Source organism: Mesoplodon densirostris, chromosome 1 (assembly GCF_025265405.1).
Source record: "Mesoplodon densirostris isolate mMesDen1 chromosome 1, mMesDen1 primary haplotype, whole genome shotgun sequence".
In the NCBI taxonomy this organism is placed as follows: domain Eukaryota; kingdom Metazoa; phylum Chordata; class Mammalia; order Artiodactyla; family Ziphiidae; genus Mesoplodon; species Mesoplodon densirostris.
Window position 1 is genome coordinate 179,053,269 of NC_082661.1, and position 22,936 is coordinate 179,076,204.

The following is a 22,936-nucleotide window of genomic DNA, read 5'->3' on the forward strand; positions in this document are numbered from 1 at the left end:
TCCATTTCCCAGGTGAGAAACTGAGTCACAGAGGTTAACAGCAATTTGCTCGATGTCATACACTAGAAAGTGATGGAGCTGCTACCCAGCTCGTAGCCATTACAGGTGTCAGTAATATGTCTTAACTTCGCTTAAAAGGATCAGAAAACCGCTCACCTTTAAGACTGCTTGGCAGGGATTGCCAGGTAAAGCAGCTGACTCCTAAACGTCTTTTGAGATAAGGAATTACTCTGCGGAGAAGGGTGTGTGAGTCAAAGGTGAATTCCCAGTGTGCGTGAGAGGCGAAAGGTCGACGGTCAATTCTTAGCCGGTCGAAGCTGAGAACGTGTTACCCATCTCCGTCAGAGCCCCAAAGCTCGCCAGCCCAGACGGATCACTCAGCCAGAGCCGGCCGCCAGCCACGTGGCCCAGCCTGGGAGCTGAGGGGAGGTCCGCGGAGGCGCGGCCCGAGGGGGCGGGGCTGGGGCGCTGGAACTCGCGGGCCCTACAGAGTGCGCCTGCGCGCGGCGTGGGCTCGCGGGCACCAGCAGCGTTAAAGGCTGCTCCCCGCCCTGCTGGCCGGTACAGTCACGGCAGTGCGCAGGCGCAGAGCTTACTCCTTGTCAGTCGGCGTCGCGTGCTGGCTAGTGGCTTTGTAGCAGCGGCGGCAGCGGCGGCTGGTCTCCGGCATCATGAGCGGCTTCAGCAGCGAGGAGCGCGCCGCGCCCTTCACCCTCGAGTACCGAGTCTTCCTCAGTGAGTGTCGGAGGCCCGCGGCCCCTCCCTGCCCGCCCGCCCATTCATTCCTGAGTCTCGCCTCCCCTCCCGCCCTGGCAGCTTCGGCCCGCGCTCGGCACCTTGTCCCGGGCGCCGGCCGGGCTCCTCGGGCCGGTCCCGGGGGCCTGGGCGGGCCTGGCCCTCTCATTTCTCACGTCCCGCTCGCGGCCAGGACGGCGTGGGTCGGCGTTCCTCTTTCACATGCTCGATTGGACCTGAACCTGGGCCAGGCTAGTTTTGCAGGTGTCTGCCTCGGGCAGTGTCTGATGGGAAAAGGAAACCACTGAGTCACCCTAGAAAAGGTGGCTGGGGGTAAACTAATCCCCGTAAGAGGATTATTCAGTTTGGAGGAACGGCGTGGCGAGGGGGAGGAGGTGATGGTGGTGACTCCCTAAGACCTTAATTCCTCCACTATAGCTCAGATTGTGGGCACGTAGCGGGGTCAGGTACAGGCCCTCGTCCGACAGACGGGGAAGCTGAGGTCCAGATCTGGAGCGATCAGTGGAGGACTGGACCCATCCCTCTGGGGCCCCAGCAGCGCTCCTGCCTCCCTGACGCGTGCTTTCCAGTAGCACTGATGCTGGGAAAACGCCTTGTGAAACAGAAATCTGTTCCCCTCCAAACAGGTGACGTCAATCTGGGAAGCATGAGTAAGAAAGTGCCAAATTTTGGCCCCTGTGCAGCGGATCGCGTCTAAGGGGTACCTCCCCTAAGTCTGCGTTTAGAGCCGAGGAGGCTGCAGGCTCCGCTTTGCTTGGTGCACCACCTTTAGCCTTGTAGGTGGGGGAAAGCTACCTCGGGTTTATCTTTATCCTCTTACCACCTCCCCGCGCCCCGCCCCCCAAAAATTATTAGAGATAACGGAGGCGTTTCTATTTTAACTTCTTTACAATTTTGTTCCCAAGGAAATAGGCAGGTGCCTTGAATTCTATGAGTTCCGGTGTATGAAGGGAAGTAAAGAGAGAGGAGGAGGGGATGAATGGTAATACTGAAAGAACAAAGCTCCTAGCAAAAACTAGCCTGGTGTGAGAGGAAAAGGAAAGTGAACTATAAAGTTACACAACTAAAGTTTAGATTGCCATGTAAAATCCAGTGACGTGTGGGACCTCCCCCACGCATTTTATTTAATTTCAGAATTCAGCAACAAGGGCAGTGCAGGAACTTTTGACAAATAGTTCCCTGAACTGTTTTTCTGGAGTTGATGTTGGCTCCAGAATTTCTCTGTAGGAGGGATTTAGAGAGGTGACCCTCTAGTTTGTAGGTGGGGGGGATGATTAGGGTAATTTTTTCAAGCTATATTTGCAGAACAAATACAGTTTTTTACTTAGATTATGTATTGGTAGTGAGTACTATGTAATTTTAACTTAAAAAATCATAGATTTCTTAATATCCTTCCTTAATAGGAGGAGATTTTTACCTCTATAATGTTACATTTGCCAATCTCTTTAAAATTAATAGTGGGTTGGATCGCAAGTCACTATTGACACTGACGGGACCAATATGCCAATTGGGGATGGTCACAGATCAATTTTGCCTATTCCACTTTGAGTTTTTTTGTCCTTTTTTTTTTTTTTGGCCACGCCATGCGGCGTGCAGGATCTTAGTTCCCCAACCAGGAATCGAACCCGACCCCTTCACAGTGAGAGCACAAAGACCTAGCCACTAGACTGCCAGGGAATTCCCTCCACTTTGATTTTTAATCATGAAGGGATGCAGTGTGGACTGACCCTTAAGGTTTCCTAAAGAATAGTAAGGAAGTTTTAAAATTACTTTTTGGATATGGTAGTTAGGTCTCTAGAGTACAGAAATTACCTGTGAGAGTGCTGTTACAGCTAGATTATCCTTAAGAAAAATCCTAATCTATGATGGCTGTGTCTCCCTGGAACACCACTTAAAGCAACACGGTTTATAATTTGGCAAATTGGTCCCCTGCCTTCTCCCAGAGCCCAAGTATTTCATTAGCTCTGTTAACTGTTAACCGGTATAAAATCAAACAATTTGATTGCCTTTTGTATACCAGGCACTTCTAGGCTCTGATACAAAGGCTTGTAAGGCAGTCCCCACCCTCACCATAGAGGTTAGTACCTTTTAGGCCCCTAAGGAACATGTAGGATGAAAACCTAACCTGATCTTGGAGCAGTCAGGAAGGTGAAGTATATAGCCAGTTTTTCTGGGGTGGGAATAAGATCTGGTGAGTGATGTTGATAATGGGAAGAGAGAGGGCATGTGGGAAATCTTGGTACCTTCTCAATTTTATTGTAAGTCTAAAAATTCTCTTAAAAAAAGTCTTAAAAAATGTGTGCTTCATGCATCTGGAAATATAATTAACCAATAAAAGCAATAACTTTTTCTAATTAATTTTGCAGAAAATGAAAAAGGACAATATATATCTCCATTTCATGATATTCCAATTTATGCAGATAAGGTAAGACATCCTTCTCTGACCTTAGTCTCATTGCTCAGATCAGTTAGTTCCACGTACGGATTTTCTTATATGTCTTAACAAGTGCTTAAAATGCCTCATTGTGCTGTGAGTTAAAGGTGCCTTGACTAAATAAGGAGACAGTCTTAAATCTAGATTATTTGGTTTGAAGAAGCAACTATCATTTGGAGAAGGAGTAGAGGAACAGAAACAAATGTTTTAAAGCCGCCTTGATTAACAAAAATCACCAGAATTGCTGGTAACTCTTTTTGTTTTTCTTTTCTTTTCTTTTTTTTTTTTTTTTTTGCGGTACGCGGGCCTCTCACTGCTGTGGCCTCTCCCGTTGCGGAGCACAGGCTCCGGACGCGCAGGCTCAGCGGCCATGGCTCACGGGCCCAGCCGCTCTGCGGCATGTGGGATCCTCTTGGACCGGGGCACGAACCCGTGTCCCCTGCATCGGCAGGCGGACTCTCAACCACTGCACCACCAGGGAAGCCCCTATTTTCATTTTTGCCTTTTTATATTTCCTTTTTTTTTTTTTTTTTTTTTACAGAGAGCATGCATTGTTTGTGCAAATTTAAATAGTTATTTTTTTTAAAAGCCATTGCTTGTTTTAGCCTCCCTCCCAATAAGAGAAGTTTGTGCTACATTTAGGAACCGACACAAGGACAAATGTCTGATTCTTTTTTTTTTTTTTTTTTTTTTTTGCGGTATGCGGGCCTCTCACTGTTGTGGCCTCCCCCGTTGCGGAGCACAGGCTCCGGACGCGCAGGCTCCGGACGCGCAGGCTCAGCGGCCATGGCTCACGGGCCCAGCCGCTCCGCGGCATATGGGATCCTCCCAGACCGGGGCACGAACCCGTATCCCCTGCATCGGCAGGCGGACTCTCAACCACTTGCGCCACCAGGGAGGCCCTGATTCTTTTTTATACCTTAAAATTTGTTTCATTCAACCAGGAAGGATCCACACTGAGTGCAAATCTTTTTGAGTCGTAAAAGCGTCATAGGTTATTGATCTTCCTTAGCTAGATGTCAATACATAATACATGTGAATATCACATTCCAATGCATGTCTAGAATAATAAAGATGACATCTTATCCATGTGTGTGCTGAGTCTTACTTTTTTTCTGTGCTTGACGATCATAAATTGATAAATTCATGTACTTCTACCAGGAAGATTGCTACAGTTCTGCACTGACACTTGGCCACTGGCAGAAAATCTAACCTGAGTGTTGCTTCTGAGCAGCCAGCCTGAGCTGGGCTCTAGCTGGAGACAGTAGAGCAAACAGCCCGAGGGCAGTTATGTCCCACAGTTACAGGAGGGACCTCTAATTGGCATGTGTTCTCCTGTGGGATTCTCAAAGATCTATTTATTCAGAAACTTTTAATTTGTTACATCTGATTCCCTGGGAGTTGACAAGAACTTCCTTCCTCTTGAATTGGCATCATTTGGTTGGCTTAAATTAGCTGTTGTATAATTAGTATGTATATGAAAGTACTTTGCAGTAACATCTCAGACCATTTTGAATAATGAAGAGGTATAAACTGATGACCCTAAGTTTACTGATGGTACCTTGGCATACAGATGTACTAGGGAAGGGAAACATTTTCTTGACCTGTAGCTGGGTTTCTTTGCGTTCATAAGTGTCTTAGCCTGTTTGGGCTGCTATAACAAAATACTATAGACTGGGTAGCTTATAAACAGCAGAAATTTATTGCTTACAGTTCTGGAGGCTGGAACTCTGAGATCAGGTAAGGGCCCTCTTCTGGTTGCAGACTTCTAGCTGTTTCCTTATGTGGTGGAAGGGGCTAGCGATCTCCCGGGAGCCTCTTTTATAAGGCGCTCATCCCATTTATGAGGGTTCCACCCTCATGTCTTAAGCATTTCCTAAAAGTCCCACCTACTACACACCATCACCTTTGAGGGTTAGGATTCCAACGTATGAGTTTTGGAGGGACACAAACATTCAGACCATAGCCTTAAGTTACTGGACAATATTCTAGCCAAGGACCAGAAGAATCAGCAGTTATGGTGCCTAATCTTGTTGCTGCTGCAAGTTACCCCAAAATAGGAAGCTGAGACTACATTTTGGTGTCGTGTAAAACATCTTCACTCAGGTTACTCTGCAACTCCTTGAAGTCTTTTACAGGACTGGTTGTATCTGTAATTTGGGATTACTCAAATGAAGAATCTGCCTTTTGTACCACATTCGGCTGGCTCAAAAGTACAAGCTCTTGCAATGACTCTGGATTTCACCAGTGGTCCAGACCTCAGTGAACTTCAGCACTTCAGATTCCTGCCTCAGGGGCAGGAAAGAGTTCTTTTTGTTTTGTTTTTAAGGAAGTTTAGTTTATACAAAGCACAAATAAGGGTGTGGCACACATAACCCATTTTGGATTCTAGCCTAAATAAAAGATCTGATTAATTCCGTTGGTTACAGAAGAGTATGGTTTTTGAAAAAAAAATTTCATTATGATTAAGTTTATGTAAATACATTTTTGTGTGGGTAGCCATCGACTTTATCCCTAATATGGTCAGTCATTTGAGGGGTGATAATGAGGGAATGTGCCTTTAACACAACTCAGCTCTATAAGGAAAAAATGCCCAAAGGCTTATATTCTACTCCACATCAGGACCTTTCAACATGGACAGAATTTGATTTAGTATATGTGTCATTAGGTAATCCATCCAGCCAGTTTTGGAAATCCTTGTGACTCAGATACCCTACTTGGGTTATTTCCAAATCCACTGGGTGAAAGAAGGCAAAGGCAAGGACTCACTGGATGTATATATACTGTAAGGCTGTTCTTTGCTTTGGGTCTATTTTGGAATCAAATATAAAAAACCTGTAGCTCAAAGTGTCTTCTGACATAAAACTTCTGAGATAACAGAAAATTTAAGAATCCAGAACATAATCAGCATAAACAGTGTGAAACACTGGGTAGATTAAAAGCTTTATCTAAATCTTAGAGTACTCAAGTATCATGACTTGATGTTCTAATTTTAGAAGTTTGGTATTTTCTATTCTATATCTTAAACTTCCATGTTAAATACTAGTTCTAACAATATAGGCTTCTAAAATGTTTTTCAGCTGACTGTTGGGAGAATATATAAATATGGAACTGTTCTCCTCTAAAAAAAAAGGCAAGCTACTAGTCAAATAGGTGGGTGCTTCAGAAACTGAATAGGATATCTTTTGCAGTTGTGTATCATTCTTAAATTTTTAAAGACACTATCTTACTGTACCTGAAACTTTTAGAGGAGATATGCCACCCAAGTGGATGCTTTTTAAATTATAGTTGAACCTTGAACAATGCGGGGGTTAGGGGCCCTGACTAGCGTATAATTTATAGTTGGCCTCCTGTATCTGAGATTCCTCCGTATCTGGAGATTCAACCGACAGGTCATGTAGTTCTGTAGTATTTACTATTGAAAAACATCCACGTATAAGTGGACCCACACAGTTCATACCTGTGTTGTTCAAGGGTCAGCAGTACTCACTTCCGTACAGGGTTTGCTTTGTTTTGAATTTTCTATTTCTTTTTGTAGACAGTTCTATAAATGGAACTTTAAAAAATGTCACCAAATTAATCATTTAAATACTGTTGGTCTTCTCCAACTTTATATGTATATAGAATGGTTGGGGTTTTGTTTTATGTTTTCCAAACCGAAGTTAGAACTGGCAGCATAGGTGAAAACTGATAACAGACTTAACTGGCATGTCATAACTAAGAATAAACTCCTATTTTTTCCCCTCAGATGAGCTTTAAGGTGACTCAATTTTGAAAACAGATATTCTAACCATAATATCTGTGGTTTAACAATTTTATCAAAAAGATAAAGTTGTAAAACAAACTTAACAAAACAGAAACAGACTCATACGTAAAGAGAACAAACTGGTGGTTGCCAGAGGTGGTTGCCAGAGGCGGGGATGAGGGAAATAGGTGTGGGAGATTAAGAGGTAAATCTTCCAGTTATAAAATAAGTCATGGGGATGTAGTGTACAGCGTGGGGAATATAGTCAATATTGTAGTGACTTTGTATGGTGACAGATGGTAACGACTTACTGTAGTGATGATTCTGTAATGTATATCAGATCACCATGTGGTACAGCTGAAACTTGTATAATATTTTAAGTCAGTTATACTTCAATCAAAAAATAAGTTTTAAAAAGACAAAAGTTTTTTGGATAGCTTTGACTAAAAAAAAAAGTTGTGTTGATTAAATATACATGTAATGTGCAGTCACAATGCCTGGCTTATAAAGTCTCAATATACAAAAACCAAAAAAAAAAAACCCCACAATAGGATGATGATGTTTACCACAATGACTGGTTATGTCTGAAGCCTTTCAGAGCTCTATTGTATAGAGTAAAGATCACCGAACTGGAAGTAAGAAACCTTGGTTTTAGTCCTGGTTTTACCACTAACTGGCTTTGCCATATTGAGCAAGCTGCTTTACCTCTGAGCACTATTGGTGTTCGTGGGTGTTTTAGATTACATTTAGCACTATGCTAAAGCCCTTATGTGGATTTTCTCCTTTAGCCATCATTTCAATCTGTGAGCTGGGTTCTTTCAGTAACTTAGTTGTCCAGGATTACCAACTAGAATTCATAAGCGGTAGTGGCAGGATTCAGACCCAGGCATTCTTGTTCAGAACCTGTGGTGTTAGCCACTGAGCCACACTGCCTCAAGTGATAAAGGGTGGTGGATTTTACTTTGTGTTTTTTGGTATTTTCCAAATTTTCTACAGTAACTATCTCTTTGATATTTACAAAGAAAAAAAGCAGAAAGAAAAGGCTTGCTTAATTTTTTTTTTTTTTTTTTTTACGCTTAGAATTCAAGGGAAATGAGTAAGAACTTCCTTCATTCGGGAAAGCTATTAAGTCTTCTAGTCCAGGAATTCTTGGTGGCCCTGAGACCCTGGAATACTCATCGATGGGTTTCTGAGGTTCTGAGTTCTGTCTGAAATTGCAATTTGGTGTAAATGTGCATTTTTCTTGGAAAAGGTTCTATGGTGAAAATTCTTAGTCATTGCAGATCATAGAAGATGTTGACAGCTGGAAATCCAGACTCTTGCTTGATTTTATAAAGATAAGAAAGTAAACAGATTATGGTTAGAATATCTGTTTTCAAAATTGAGTCATCTTAAAGCTCATCTGAGGGGAAAAAATAGGAGCTTATTCTTAGTTATGATGTGTCAATTAAGTTTTATTACTTTCCGTGTATGTGGCATATGGCAGTATGCATTACCAAATACAATAGTTTGTTGAAACTGCTATGAGTAGAACATCTGTGTGATTGCAAAACAAGTGAGCATTACTGAAAGGTGTTTGTTTTTTAACTATCTCCCCTGCTCAACAACTTGTTGAGCAATTTTTTGGGGGGTTGGTGTAAATCATGTTTTCCTTTGTGAAGTTATAATTCTAAATGAATAAGAAGCACACAGTGTGAACTTCGGTCATCATATTTCTTCTGTATCAGCTTCTCCAATAGACATTTGTCACTTGTCACTGAAAGAAGTCAGGAGCCCATTTATTTTTTCTTTAAAATTTTTTTAAAAATTTATTTTTCAGCTTTATTAAGGTATGATTGACAAATAGTCATTGTATTTAAGGTGTTCAGTGTGATGTTTTGATATATGTGTACATTGTGAAATGATCCCACTAATCACGTTAGTTAACCTCTATCACCTCACATATTTATTTTTGTTGTGTGTATGGTGAGAACACTTAAGATCTACTCTCTTAGCAACTTTCATAGAGCCATACTGTACATTAGGTTTCCAGAACTTATCACTTATAAATGAAGTTTGTACCCTTTGATCAACATCCCCTCCTATCTCCCACCCATCCAGTCTTTGGCAACCATTTTTCTACTTTCTGTTTCTATAAGTTGAACTGTTTTAGATTCCACATACAAGTGAGTTTATGTAGTATTTGTCTTTCTCTCTCTGACTTATTTCACTTAGCATAATATCTTCCACATTCATCCGTGTTGTCACAAATGGCAGGGTTTCCTTTTTTTTTAAAAAAAAAAAAGGCTGAATATTCCAGTATGTGTGTGCGTGCGTGTGTGTGTGTGTGTGTGTATGTATGTATCACGTCTTCTTTATCCACTCATCCATTGATGGACACTTAGGTTGTTTCCGTATCTTGGCTATTGTGAATAATGCTGCAGTGAACATGGCAGTGCAGATATTTCTTTGAGATTCTGATTTAATTGCTTTTGGATAAATACCCAGAAGTGGGATTGCTGGATCATATGGTAGTTCTTATTTTGTGTTTTGAGGAAGTGCCATGCTGTTTTCCATAATGGTGCACCAATTTACAACCCCATTGGTACTGCACAGGAGGAACCCATTTACTTTTAACAACTTAGAATATATCCTGTAATCACAGAACTAGCTTTGAAGCCAAAACTTAAAACCAAGTGTTACTTGGTGAGCACTTAATACGATAAAAATACTCTTGGAAATGATGAAATCTGCTAAACCTTTACAAAAGCACCTTTACGTGAGTAGAGCATTTCCTTACTAACTACATGAGCTCTTCTGATAGGAATTTTATTCTCCAAAAATATTCTAGAGATTAAAAAAAAAGGCAAGCTGCCCTTGTTTTCTATTAGCCTCTTGCTTTATATCTAATCTCTAGATAAATTTAGAAGAAAATCCTCTCTACCACCATTGTTTTTCTCCAAATTTTATTGCAAAATGGAAAAATAAAAGAAAGGATAGTGAAATCAGGATGATTTTGTATTTCTTCGTAAGTCTGGTATTTATTGTACTTGGTTTCTGAAGTTATCTAGAGAAACACATGAAGAGTCATAAATGCTAATTTAAGTAACTTATGCAGTTTTGCAATACAGTAGGTCATGTTCACTAGGCTTCAGGTCCAGTGTTGGGAAAAGATCATAAGTCATAAGGTGTTCGTAAGTCTCCCAATAAAGACACATTTAACTTTACTACTAAGATTCAAAGATGGGATGTAATTAAGAGTATGTTTCCTGTATATGTACTTAATGATATTAGAAATAATAGCCTACCAAGTAGCTATAGCCTATTCATTAGTAAATGACTTGTCAGACTACTGACTTGATCCACAAGAAAACGAACCAGTTTGGAGATGAGACCTATGATCACTGTACTACTGTGATACTCCTGTTTCATCAATGAAGTTAAAAGCCCGATCAAGAGATGTAGGTTATATTTCTTCTATCTGTAAAACAATTTTATTTTAAATCTTTTTGATTAGTGGAATGCTATGATTTAGACTTAAGTTTCTAATCTCCTTAGAATCTGGACATCTATAACATTAACATACTTGTCTTCCTGTTGAAATGACTGTAAATCTGGGAAGTCAGACTGATTGCTATGTCTTTGACTTTGGAAGTCACAGCTTAGAGCTATGCTTTGCCTTTCCCCTGCCTCCTACAGCCTTGTCAGCATCATCCTACTAGGGATACCAACGTCTTCCTTCCTTCCTTTCTCTGAAACTGTAAACAGGGAGCTGAAAGCTTGGTGCCAGAGCAGGGATTGAGAATCCAGAGCATAGTAGAAGTGGAGAACAGTTCTGAGAAGTCCTAACAATGGGAATAATAAGACACTAAATCCAGGATTGAGCTAAGTAATAGTTTAAACCAGTTAGGATTAGAGAAAGAAGGCATGAATTTTTAACTAGGTAGTACTAAATTTCCTAAAATCTTGTCTCATTCTTTTAAATTCCATAAACATTGGAAATATTAGAATGCATAATTTTTTCCAGTTTTTTAATGTAAAATACATAAAGCATAAAATCTACCATTCTAACTATTTTAAAGTATACAGTTTGGAGGTATTAAGTACATTCATATTGTTGTGCAACCATCACCACCCTTCATCTCCAGAACTCCTTTCATCTTGCAAAACTTACTTTCCATACGCATTAAACATTAATTCCCCAGTCCCCTGGCAACCACCATTCTGCTTTCTGTCACTATGAATTCGACTTCTCTAGATACCTCATGTAAGTGGAATCATATAGTCATTTGTCTTTTTGTGACTGGCTTATTTCACTTAGCATAATGTCCTCAAGGTTCATCCATGTTGTACCACATGTCAGAATTTCCTTTTTAAGGCTGAATAATATTCCATTGTATGTACATACCACATTTTGCTTATCCATTCATCCTTTGATGGACACTTGGGTTGCTTCTGCATTTTAGCTATTTTGAATAATGTTGCCGTGAACATGGGTATACAGATATCTCTTCAAGACCCTGCTTTCAATTTTGGGGGGTATATACCCAAAAGTGGAATTGCTGGATCATATGGTAATTCTATTTTTAATTTTTTGAGGAACCACCATACTGTTTTCCACAGTGGCTATACCATTTTACATTCCTACCAACAGTGCACAAGAGTTCCAAATAGAATGCATAATGTTTTAACAGTAAAAGTGTTTTTTTCTAGTAGCAATGGAGTGATTGGTTGAAATTCTCATGTCAGTTGCCCTGAAAATCCTAAGTATCATTGTGTACCTAGTGGCAACTCCCTGAATTGTATCCATGGTGTCTAGGAGAAATAAACTGTTCTTTACTAGTACTTCCTTCTAAAGAATAAGAACGTCCGCCCTCTTTAATATCAAAAAAAACCCCAAAAACCTCTGGGTTTTTTTGTTTTTTGTTTTTTTGTTTTTTTTTTGTGGTACGCGGGCCTCTCATTGCTGTGGCCTCTCCCCTTGTGGAGCACAGGCTTCGGACGCGCAGGCCCAGCGGCCATGGCTCACGGGCCCAGCTGCTCGCGGCATGTGGGACCTTCCCAGACCAGGGCACGAACCCGTGTCCCCTGCATCGGCAGGAGGACTCTCAACCACTGCACCACCAGGGAAGCCCCCTCTGTTTTGATAATGATTGATGGGGAAGGTAGTGACAAAATTACTACACATTCATTGCTTTAAAAAAAGATACTTCCCCGGTGGCACAGTGGTTAAGAATCTGCCTGCCAATGCAGGGGACATGGGTTCGATCCCTGGTCTGGGAAGATCCCACATGCTGTGGAGCAACTAAGCCCGTGCACCACAACTAATGAGCCTGCGCTCTAGAACCTGTGCTCCGCAACAAGAGAAGCCACCGCCATGAGAAGCCCATGCACCACAATGAAGAGTAGCCACTGCTCGCCACACCTAGAGAATGCCCGCGTGCAGCAATGAAGACCCAACCAGCCAAAAATAATTAAATAATTAATTTTAAAAAAGATCCAGTAATCACTACGGTATCTACATACACTTGAAAATGTGCTAAACATTCATTTTACAGACTAGTCTCTCACCTAGATTTGTGGACCCTAGGCTACAGGCTGAGGCCTGCAAGCTGAAATGACCTGGTTTGGCGATCCAACTCTTAGGGAGTTAGAAGAGCTTTAATTCTGTTCACTGCTAGTATCTGGCACAAAACAGTGGTGCTCAATAAATATATGTTGGCAAAAACGAATGAATTGTCTCTGAGGCTCCTTGCAGGATACTCCTTGCTATTTTTGGCCCAGCTAATTTCTAAAAAGTACCAAAACCTCAGGCTTTCAGAGTTCTTCTGTTTGCAGTAGAGTCTTTTCCTGAAAGATGTTTTCTTTCCTGTAATGTTGGTTCTTTCTCCTCTCTTTCTTTTCTTTTCTTCTGCTTTCCTATTAGTTATGTAGGTTTGTAATATTAGGTAATGTGGTTTTTGAGGATCTCTATGTATTTATCATTTAATTCCATTAAAGTGTTCAGTATAGTTTCCAAACTTTGAATCAGTGATTTTAGCTTTATTTGCTACTTTTTTTCTTGAGGCAATTTATTCATTTGGTAATATTTTCTTTTGAAAAACTAGCCAGTTTCTTTGGTTTTCTCTTCTCAGGTGATCTTTCATGTAGTAACAGCTCTATCTTGTGGACCTTTAGGGTATTACTGCTGTACAGTTTTAAGTTTGACTTGGTGGTGGACGTGCAGATCTTTCATTTTAACACCTGAGGCGTAGGGGTGGTGCTAGATAGACACAGGTCTCGCTTACAATGAGTAGAATGAAATGTAATCGAAGATTGGGTCTGAGGTTTCCTACCCATGAACAATGTGTTACTTTTTCTAAAACCACCCAGTTATGACTTTACAGGGATAGAGCAGTTTATTCAGTCCTGGATTTAAACAATGTCTCCATTCATTGTGTTTTTTATATCGTATGGAGTAGGCAGACGTCAGGAGGCTTGGAGCAGAAACTATGGAATACCTTAGTCTCCCTCAGTAAATGACAGAAGTTTTAGCCTCTTGAATGCAAATCTGTGGAGCTTTCTGCTTGGCTAAAATAACAAGCTAATTATTATCTGGAAATCTTTGACTTATTCCCTTGTATTCAATATTTTTTTTTTTTGCGGTATGCGGGCCTCTCACTGTTGTGGCCTTTCCCGTTGCGGAGCACAGGCTCTGGACGTGCAGGCTCAGCGGCCACGGCTCATGGGCCTAGCCACTCTGCCACATGCGGGATCTTCCCGGACTGGGGCACGAACCCGTGTCCCCTGTTTCGGCAGGCGGACTCTCAACCACTGCGCCACCAGGGAAGCCCAGTACCTGTTTTTTGATGCAAAGTAGCAAAGAAGTAATTCTAGCAAGTGTGTAACTAAGTGATTTTCATTTTAAATCAATTGTTTAAAATATGCATTTTATAAAAGTAATGGCAGAGTTGGCTTCATGTGTGCCCTTTGTAGAGGTTTTAAATTGAAAAACTGAACTTAGTTTTATTCCTTGGCAAAAATAATTTTCTGACTATTTTAAGCTCAGTTTTAATTACAAAATGTATTTCAACTTGGTATTTGACTCTGGTGTGCAAAGGAGATAGCAACGTGTGGTTTTTCATTAATTGGGTTTTTAAGCAGTAAGCATCTGAGAATTTTTTAATATGTCATCCAATTTCAAGTAGTCAATTTAAGGCTGTAAACTAATTACAATAGAACTGCCATTGGTTAAACTATTTTTGGAACATAATATTTTATCTTCAGTATCAAACTTCTTGTCTTTTTGAGGAGTATCTGATTTTTAAAAACAGCCTAATTGGGAGAATAATGTGGGTAATCAAGCCGATTGATTTTGTTTGAGGCTAAAACTAAAGTATGACAAATAAATTTTCTGATTTGGGGTTTGTCTTATAAACCACCTCTGAAATAGAAGTTCCAAAAACATTTTGAGTAATTGCACTGTCACTGGAGGATATGCATAGCCTTTGGAGACAGTTGCTTTGAAGATGGCCCTCCTCAGAGATACAAGTTCTGCTGTGTTTAAAACTGTTTCCGTTCTTTATAGGAAAATTCTTTCCACCCCACCCTTTCAACATTTTATTATGAAAAATTTACTGTGTTTATTAAAACAAACAAAAATTCTAAAGAAATACAGTGAACAATCATACACCCACTACTTTGATTCTACAATTATTTTGCTGTATTTGCTTTACCTCTTCATCCATCAGTCTGCCTTATTTTTTGATGCATTTTGTTGAAAGTCCGTGACTTCAAAGATTTGATACAATGAACAGTTTAACTTTGGAAGGACTGGGACATACTCACTGAAGTAATAGAATAAATGAACTCCTGTGACCATCTCACCTTCTCTGTGTTTTTCAGGATGTGTTCCACATGGTGGTTGAAGTACCACGCTGGTCGAATGCAAAAATGGAGGTATGTTTCACCTTTGCTAGTCAGATGTAGGATATTAGTTTTGATCTAGTTGCACCGATTTGCTCAAGGGTTAAACAACTAATGTCCAAGGTTGTCCTCTTTCTAGTCCCAAGCTATTTTCCAGCTGTATCTCCCATTGCCTGCCAGTCTTCCCTCTGTGCTCCAACTAAACTCAACCATTTACTATTTACAAATATGCTACAGACTTTCCTTCTGGCATTCCCAAAGCCTAGAATTACCTTTTTCTCTTCTGCCTTCTTCCCTTTAATTCCATCGTTGACTCCTCCATGTAGTCAACAGGCTTGCTTCAGTCACTCCAGCCATAAATTATTTTATTGGAATTTTTGTCACATTTTGTTAATTTATTTCTTTTTTAAAATATTTATTTATTTATTTATTTTTGGCTGCGTTGGGTCTTCGTTGCAGTGCGCGGGCTTCTCATTGCGGTGACTTCTCCTGTTCCAGAGCACAGGCTCTAGGCGCGTGGGCTTCAGTAGTTGTGGCACAAGGGCTCAGTAGTTTTGGAGCACGGGCTTAGTTGCTCCGCAGCATGTGGGATCTTCCCGGACCAGGGCTCAAACCCACGTCCCCTGCATTGGTAGGCGGATTCTTAACCACTGTGCCACCAGGGAAGCCCCTGTTAATTTTTTTCTGATGATACCTAATAGATTTGACTTTTTGTTATGGATATTTGTAACATTTTCTGTCACTTAATAATGCGTCCTGGCAGTAACAACACGTCACATGTAATAGACAGTCAAATATTTGAATAATTTTAAATGTTTTAAAGGAAAGCTGAAGTTAGATATTTTCTCAAATGTTAGGATTTATTCCAGCTAATTTTTGCTTTCTGGAATTAGAAAATGTTCTTTTTCCCTTCTTGATAGTTCCTCTGTACCTCAAATGTTTTCCACTTGAAGGCTGATTATGGAGAAACTTATTTCAAATTATAAAAGGGTTAGGGGTAAAAATACATCATTAAAGTGGAACTAGTGCATTTCATAATTCATTTCCTTAAATCCTTATTTGAATAGTATTTCACATACAAATATACAATGATTTGAAATTTTTTATTTCAGATTGCTACAAAGGATCCTTTAAACCCAATCAAACAAGATGTGAAAAAAGGAAAACTCCGTTATGTTGCAAATTTGTTCCCTTATAAAGGATATATCTGGAACTATGGTGCCATCCCTCAGGTATGTCTCTGTGCACTTGCTAGAAATGTACTTTTTAGCTTACAAAAGTTTAACCTACTACTGTTAGTAAAAAAGATTTAAACACCTTCAAAAAGTTTTTGCTATAGTAGATTATAAAAACATAAGGGGTAATTAACTCATTTTAATACTTCCTTAAATAACTTATTTTCAAGATGAACTAAAAGGTAAATATTTACAATGTTTGAATTCACATTTGAAAGTTTGTTCTTTTCTGAAGTATTTTTTTATATGGACTGGTTATAAACTACACAAATTCTTTCTTTACAGAACGAGTGGCGTATCTATTGAGAGCGGCTGTGTAGACTAGTGCTTAAAAGCACTGATCTTATGGCACCACACAGATGAGGGTGCAAATCCCAAGTCTGCCACTTTCTTCTTTTTTTAAGATTTTTTTTGATGTGGACCATTTTAAAAGTCTTTATTGAATTTGTTACAATATTCTTTCTGTTTTATGTTTTGGCTTTTTGGCCGGGAGGCATGTGGGATCTTAACTCCCCCATCGAACCCGCACCCCCTGCGTTGGGAGGCAAAGACTTAACCACTGGACTGCCAGGGAAGTCCCAGTTGCAACCTTCTAAAGCTTAAATCAGATTCATTATCATGTCCCTGCTTAAAACCTACCAGTGGCCCTCACTAAAGCTGGAAATAAATCTAAACTGTCTACGAAAGCTTATCTAACTTGCCTCTGCTTCTTCCTCCCTGAGATGTTAATATTTTCTCCTGGGATATTCCTAGTACATAGCTTGTGTGGCTATTTGAGGAATAAAGCACTTAGTACCTGGCACATGTAAGTTCTCACAGCTGCTGACTTGTATCTCTATAGTCCTGATTACTTTCTTTGTGCCAAGCTCTTTGTGGTAAAGTAATAATGGGATTCTGTTTCCTGAACAGTCAAAGCTTTGAGGAGGGGGGATATCTGCATTGTTTACCAATTTATCCCCAACACAATACCAGTGTGTAGTAGACTCTTATTTAATATTTGAATGAAGAATCACTAGAATCATGTCTACTATGAGTAAATAACGTATATTTAATTCTGGTTTGGTTAAGCTAATGCTGTGGCACTTAGGATCTTTAAATGAAATATTCAATTTATTTTCTTCCTGTTGATAAATGGTTTGTTTTTATTAACCATTAAGTCTATTAAGTGGAATCTACTGTGAAACAATCTGTAAGTTACTAAAACATAGGTCAAACCCATCTAGCTTACTAGGTAGTCACAAAGTTGTTTGCTTTCGTTATAGCACTTCACCTTGTGCTTCAGTTGATTCACTATTTAGCCTTGAAATATCATCCCTCTGGGAACACATTGCTGAAATACTTACTCTTCTGTAGGTTGGATTTGGCTTTGTTGGGTCCAGTCTTCCTTTTCCCCCTTTACTTTTATTTCTCTGCCTTTACTCCAGCTGAGTAAGCAAACAAATCCAAGAAATATGTTCCAGATTGGGAGGGAAAAGAACCCAAACAACAGCTACACTTTAAACTGAACTTCCTGGCAGGCACAGGCCATCGCTTCTTCTGTGAGCTGCTCTGCAAGGACTCTGTCTTGCAGTTTAGCAGGGAAGAAACCCAGCCATTGAAAGCTTCAGCAAATCCTGATTAAACTTTTTATTCTTGGCTCCTGGTCAGCAATGACATTTTTGCCACCAGCACACGTCATTTCCATCTTAATATTACCACCTACCCATCTCTGCTTGGAGATTTATTTTAAAGAAAATCTGGTTAGTAGAAGACAGTAAATACTAAAAGTTGACCAAAGCAGTTTTCTTTTACTATATATATATATATATATGTATATATATATATATATATATATTTTTTTTTTTTTTTTTTTTTTTTTTTTTTGTGGTACGTGGGCCTCTCACTGTTGTGGCCTCTCCCGTTGCGGAGCACAGGCTCGGGACGCGCAGGCTCAGCGGCCATGGCTCACGGACCCAGCCGCTCCGCGGCATGTGGGATCTTCCCGGACCGGGGCACGACCCCGTGTCCCCTGCATCGGCAGGCGGACTCTCAACCACTGCGCCACCAGGGAAGCCCTTTACTATATTTTTTAAGTGAACATCTGGCTCTACATTTGTGTTTGCATATTGTCTCAGTTATTAGATAGTTGGGTTTTGTTTGTTTAAAATAGCATCATTATCCATTTTAAAGATTAAATTTAGTTCCACATTATGCGCTTAATAGGAGCCCAGCATTTAGTTAAGATTATTGTGTGTAGTTAAGATTCTTAGACGTGAATAAAGAATTATTTTTTAAAAAAAATTCTTTTTAATGAGAATAAATAGCTGAAGATTCATATTTTTGCAGAAAGATCGTGGGATGTTATCTTTTAATGCCAACATGATCCACTTTGTCATTAGCATATACAGGAATGATATACTGTATCTTATTTTTTTTCTTAGACTTGGGAAGACCCAAGACACAATGATGAACACACCGGCTGCTGTGGTGACAATGACCCAATTGATGTATGTGAAATTGGAAGCAAGGTAACGGAATCTGAAATATTTTTCTGTAGAGTTGAGACGATATCAATGAAATATACAAACTTCATACCTTTAAAATATTGTAAATAAAATATATGAATATTAGTGAAGTTATGATGGGTCTCTTTGGGTGACAAAAGCTTCCATTCCATTCTAAGCATTTCTACATTATAATTTGTACATTTAAACCTAGCCTAGAAAAAATTGTGTATTGTATGCATGTGTGTGGAAGAACTGGACACGTTCTGCATTGCTTTAGAAGGCAGATGAGTAGTCAATAGATGAAGGCTACCAGGAGTCAACAAGGCAAACCTTGCCTAAGGATTTGGAGTGACCAGTGAATTGGCCCAAACCAGGTAACCTCATGAGTTGGAGATTTATGGTAGGGATTCCTCTCTCAAGTAGGGTTGCTCTAAGATTCTGACTATAGTTATTTTCTTTATGATCTTTCCCAGGCTCAAGAAAATATTAAGCGACTGAAAAGAAAGTTGTCATTCAGTTGCTTAACTCATCAAGTTCAGGCATATTGTATGACTTGCCTAACTCAGTGACTTCTATAAAATAAAAGGTAAAGAAAGTACATTAAAATAGGTATTTGAAATAAATTATGGAGGACTTATTCTTCAGCACAATCGATGACAGTTTAAAAACATTAATTACCCTGAACTCTGATGGGACTAATGGACACTTGTTTAGCTTTTTTTTTTTTAACATCTTTATTGGAGTATAATTGCTTTACGTTGTTGTGTGAGTTTCTGCTGTATAACAAAGTGAATTAGCTATATGTATACTTATATCCCCATATCCCCTCCTTCTTGTGTCTCCCTCCATCCCTCGCTATCCCACCCCTCTAGGTGGTCACAAAGCACCAAGCTGATCTCCCTGTGTTATGCAGCTGGTTCCCACTAGCTATCTGTTTTACATTCGGTAGTGTATATATATCAATGCCACTCTCTCACTTCATCTCAGCTTACCCTTCCCCCTCCCCGTGTCCTCAAGTCCATTCTCTACATCTGCATCTTTATTCCTGTCCTGCCCCTAGGTTCTTCAGAACCTTTTTTTTTTTTTTTTTTTTTTTAGATTCCATATATATGTGTTAGCATACGGTATTTGTTTTTCTCTTTCTGACTTACTTCACTCTGTATGACAGAGTCTAGTTCCATCCACCTCACTACAAATAACTCAATTTCGTTTCTTTTTATGGCTGAGTAATATTCCATTGTATATATGTGCCACATCATCTTTATCCTTTCATCTGTCGATGGACACTTAGGTTGGTTCCATGTCCTGGCTACTGTAAATAGTGCTGCAGTGAACACTGTGGTACATGACTCTTTTTGAATTATGATTTTCTCAGGATATATGCCCAGTAGTGGGATTGCTGGGTCATATGGTAGTTCTATTTTTAGTTTTTTAAGGAACCTCCATACTGTTCTCCATAGTACTGTATCAATTTACATTCCCACCAACAGTGCAAGAGGGTTCCTTTTTCTCCACACCCTCACCAGTATTTATTATTGGTAGATTTTTTGATGATGGCCATTCTGACCGGTGTGAGGTGATACCTCATTTTAGTTTTGATTTGCATTTCTCTAATGATTAGTGACGTTGAACATCCTTTCATGTGTTTGGTGGCAATCTGCATATCTTTGGAGAAATGGCTATTTAGGTCTGCCAATTTTTGGATTGGATTTTTTTTTTTTTTTGATATTGAGCTGCATGAGCTGCTTGTATATTCTGGAGGTTAATCCTTTGTCAGCTGCTTCATTTGCAAATACTTTCTCCCATTCTGAGGGTTGTCTTTTTGTCTTGTTTATGGTTTCCTTTGCTGCGCAAAAGCTCTTAAGTTTCATTAGGTCCCATTCATTTTTGTTTTTATTTCCATTTCTCTAGGAGGTGGGTCAAAAAGGACCTTGCTGTGATTTATGTCATAGAGTGTTCTGCCTATGTTTTCCTCTAAGAGTTTTATAGTATCTGGCCTTACATTTAGGTCTTTAATCCATTTTGAGTTTATTTTTGTGTACGGTGTTAGGGAATGTTCTAATTTCATTCTTTTCATGTAGCTGTCCAGTTTTCCCAGCACCACTTATTGAAGAGGCTGTCTTTTCTCTATTGTATATTCTTGCCTCCTTTATCAAAGATAAGGTGACCATATGTGCGTGGGTTTTTCTCAGGCCTTTCTATCCTGTTCCACTGATCTATATTTCTGTTTTTTTGCCAGTACCATACTGTCTTGATTACTGTAGCTTTGTAGTATAGTCTGAAGTCAGGGAGCCTGATTCCTTCAACTCCATTTTTCGTTCTCAAGATTGCTTTGGCTATTCGGGGTCTTTTGTGTTTCCACACAAATTGTGAAATTTTTTGTTCTAGTTCTGTGAAAAATGCCAGTGGTAGTTTGATAGGGATTGCATTGAATCTGTAGATTGCTTTGGGTATTATAGTCATTTTCACAATGTTGATTCTTCCAATCCAGGAACATGGTCTATCTCTCCATCTGTCTGTATCATCTTTAATTTCTTTCATCAGTGTCTTACAGTTTTCTGCATACAGGTCGTTTGTGTCCTTAGGTAGGTTTATTCCTAGGTATTTTTTTCTTTTTGTTGCAGTGGTAAATGGGAGTGTTTCCTTAATTTCTCTTTCATATTTTTCATCATTCGTGTACAGGAATGCAAGAGATTTCTGTGCATTAATTTTGTATCCTGCTACTTTACCAAATACATTGATTAGCTCTAGTAGTTTTCTGGTAACATCTTTAGGATTCTCTATGTATAGTATCATGTCATCTGCAAGCAGTGACAGCTTTACTTCTTCTTTTCTGATTTGGATTCCTTTTATTTCTTTTTCTTCTCTGATTGCTGTGGCTAAAACTTCCAAAACTATGTTGAATAATAGTGGTGAGAGTGGACATCCTTGTCTTGTTCCTGATCTTAGTGGAAATGGTTTCAGTTTTTCACCACTGAGAACGATGTTGGCTGTGGGTTTGTCATATATGGCCTTTATTATGTTGAGGTAAGTTCCCTCTATGCCTACTTTCTGGAGGGTTTTTATCATAAATAGGTGTTGAATTTTGTCAAAAGTTTTTTCTGCATCTACTGAGATGATCATATGGTTTTTCTCCTTCAGTTTGTTAATATGGTGTATCACATTGACTGATTTGCGTATATTGAAGAATCCTTGCATTCCTGGAATAAATAAACCCCACTTGATCGTGGTGTATGATCCTTTAATGTGCTGCTGGATTCTTTTTGCTAGTTTTTTTTTTAATTTTTATTTATTTATTATTTTTGGCTGTGTTGGGTCTTCGTTTCTGTGTGAAGGCTTTCTCTAGTTGCGGCGAGCGGGGGCCACTCTTCATCGCGGTGCACGGGCCTCTCACTATCGCAGCCTCTCTTGTTGCGGAGCACAGGCTCCAGACGCGCAGGCTCAGTAGTTGCGGCTCACGGGCCCAGTTACTCCGCAGCATGTGGGATCTTCCCAGACCAGGGCTCGAACCCGTGTCCCCTGCATTGGCAGGCGGATTCTCAACCACTGCGCCACCAGGGAAGCCCTTTGCTAGTGTTTTGTTGAGGATTTTTGCATCTATGTTCATCAGTGATACTGGCCTGTAGTTTTCTTTTTTTGTAACATCTTTGTCTGGTTTTGGTATCAGAGTGATGGTGGCCTCGTAGAATGAGTTTGGGAGTATTCCACCCTCTACTATATTTTGGAAGAGTTTGAGAAGGATAGGTGTTAGCTCTTCTCTAAATGTCTGATAGAATTCGCCTGTGAAGCCATCTGGTCCTGCGCTCTTGTTTGTTGGAAGATTTTTAATCACAGTTTCAATTTCAGTGCTTGTGATTGGTCTGTTCATATTTTCTATTTCTTCCTAGTTCAGTCTTGGAAGGTTGTGCTTTTCTAAGAATTTGTCCATTTTTTCCAGGTTGTCCATTTTATTGGCATAGAGTTGCTTGTAGTAATCTCTCATGATCCTTTGTATTTCTGCAGTGTCAGTTGTTACTTCTCCTTTTTCATTTCTAATTCTGTTGATTTGAGTCTTCTCCCTTTTTTTCTTGATGAGTCTGGCTAATGGTTTATCAATTTTGTTTATGTTCTCAAAGAACCAGCTTTTAGTTTTATTGATCTTTGGTACCGTTTCCTTCATTTCTTTTTCATTTATTTCTGATCTGATCTTTTTGATTTCTTTCCTTCTGCTAACTTTGGGGGGTTTTTTTGTTCTTCATTCTCTAATTGCTTTAGGTGTAAGGTTAGATTGTTTATTTGAGATTTTTCTTGTTTCTTGAGGTAGGATTGTATTGCTATAAACTTCCCTCTTAGAACTGCTTTTGCTGCCTTGCATAGGTTTTGGGTCATCGTGTTTTCATTGTCATTTGTTTCTAGG

General features: G+C 39.7%; 1 protein-coding gene across 1 annotated transcript in view; it reads left to right on the forward strand.

The window, feature by feature from the left end:
* Positions 1–554: 554 nt before the first annotated feature.
* PPA1 (inorganic pyrophosphatase 1) overlaps positions 555–22,936 on the forward strand; it is a 37,841-nt gene continuing 15,459 nt past the window's right edge. The window contains exons 1-5 of the mRNA XM_060092173.1: positions 555–735; positions 3,123–3,181; positions 14,799–14,852; positions 15,932–16,051; positions 18,475–18,561. Coding sequence (XP_059948156.1) covers positions 672–735; positions 3,123–3,181; positions 14,799–14,852; positions 15,932–16,051; positions 18,475–18,561 — 384 coding nt within the window. The 5' untranslated portion in view covers positions 555–671. The remainder of the gene's footprint in view (positions 736–3,122; positions 3,182–14,798; positions 14,853–15,931; positions 16,052–18,474; positions 18,562–22,936) is intronic.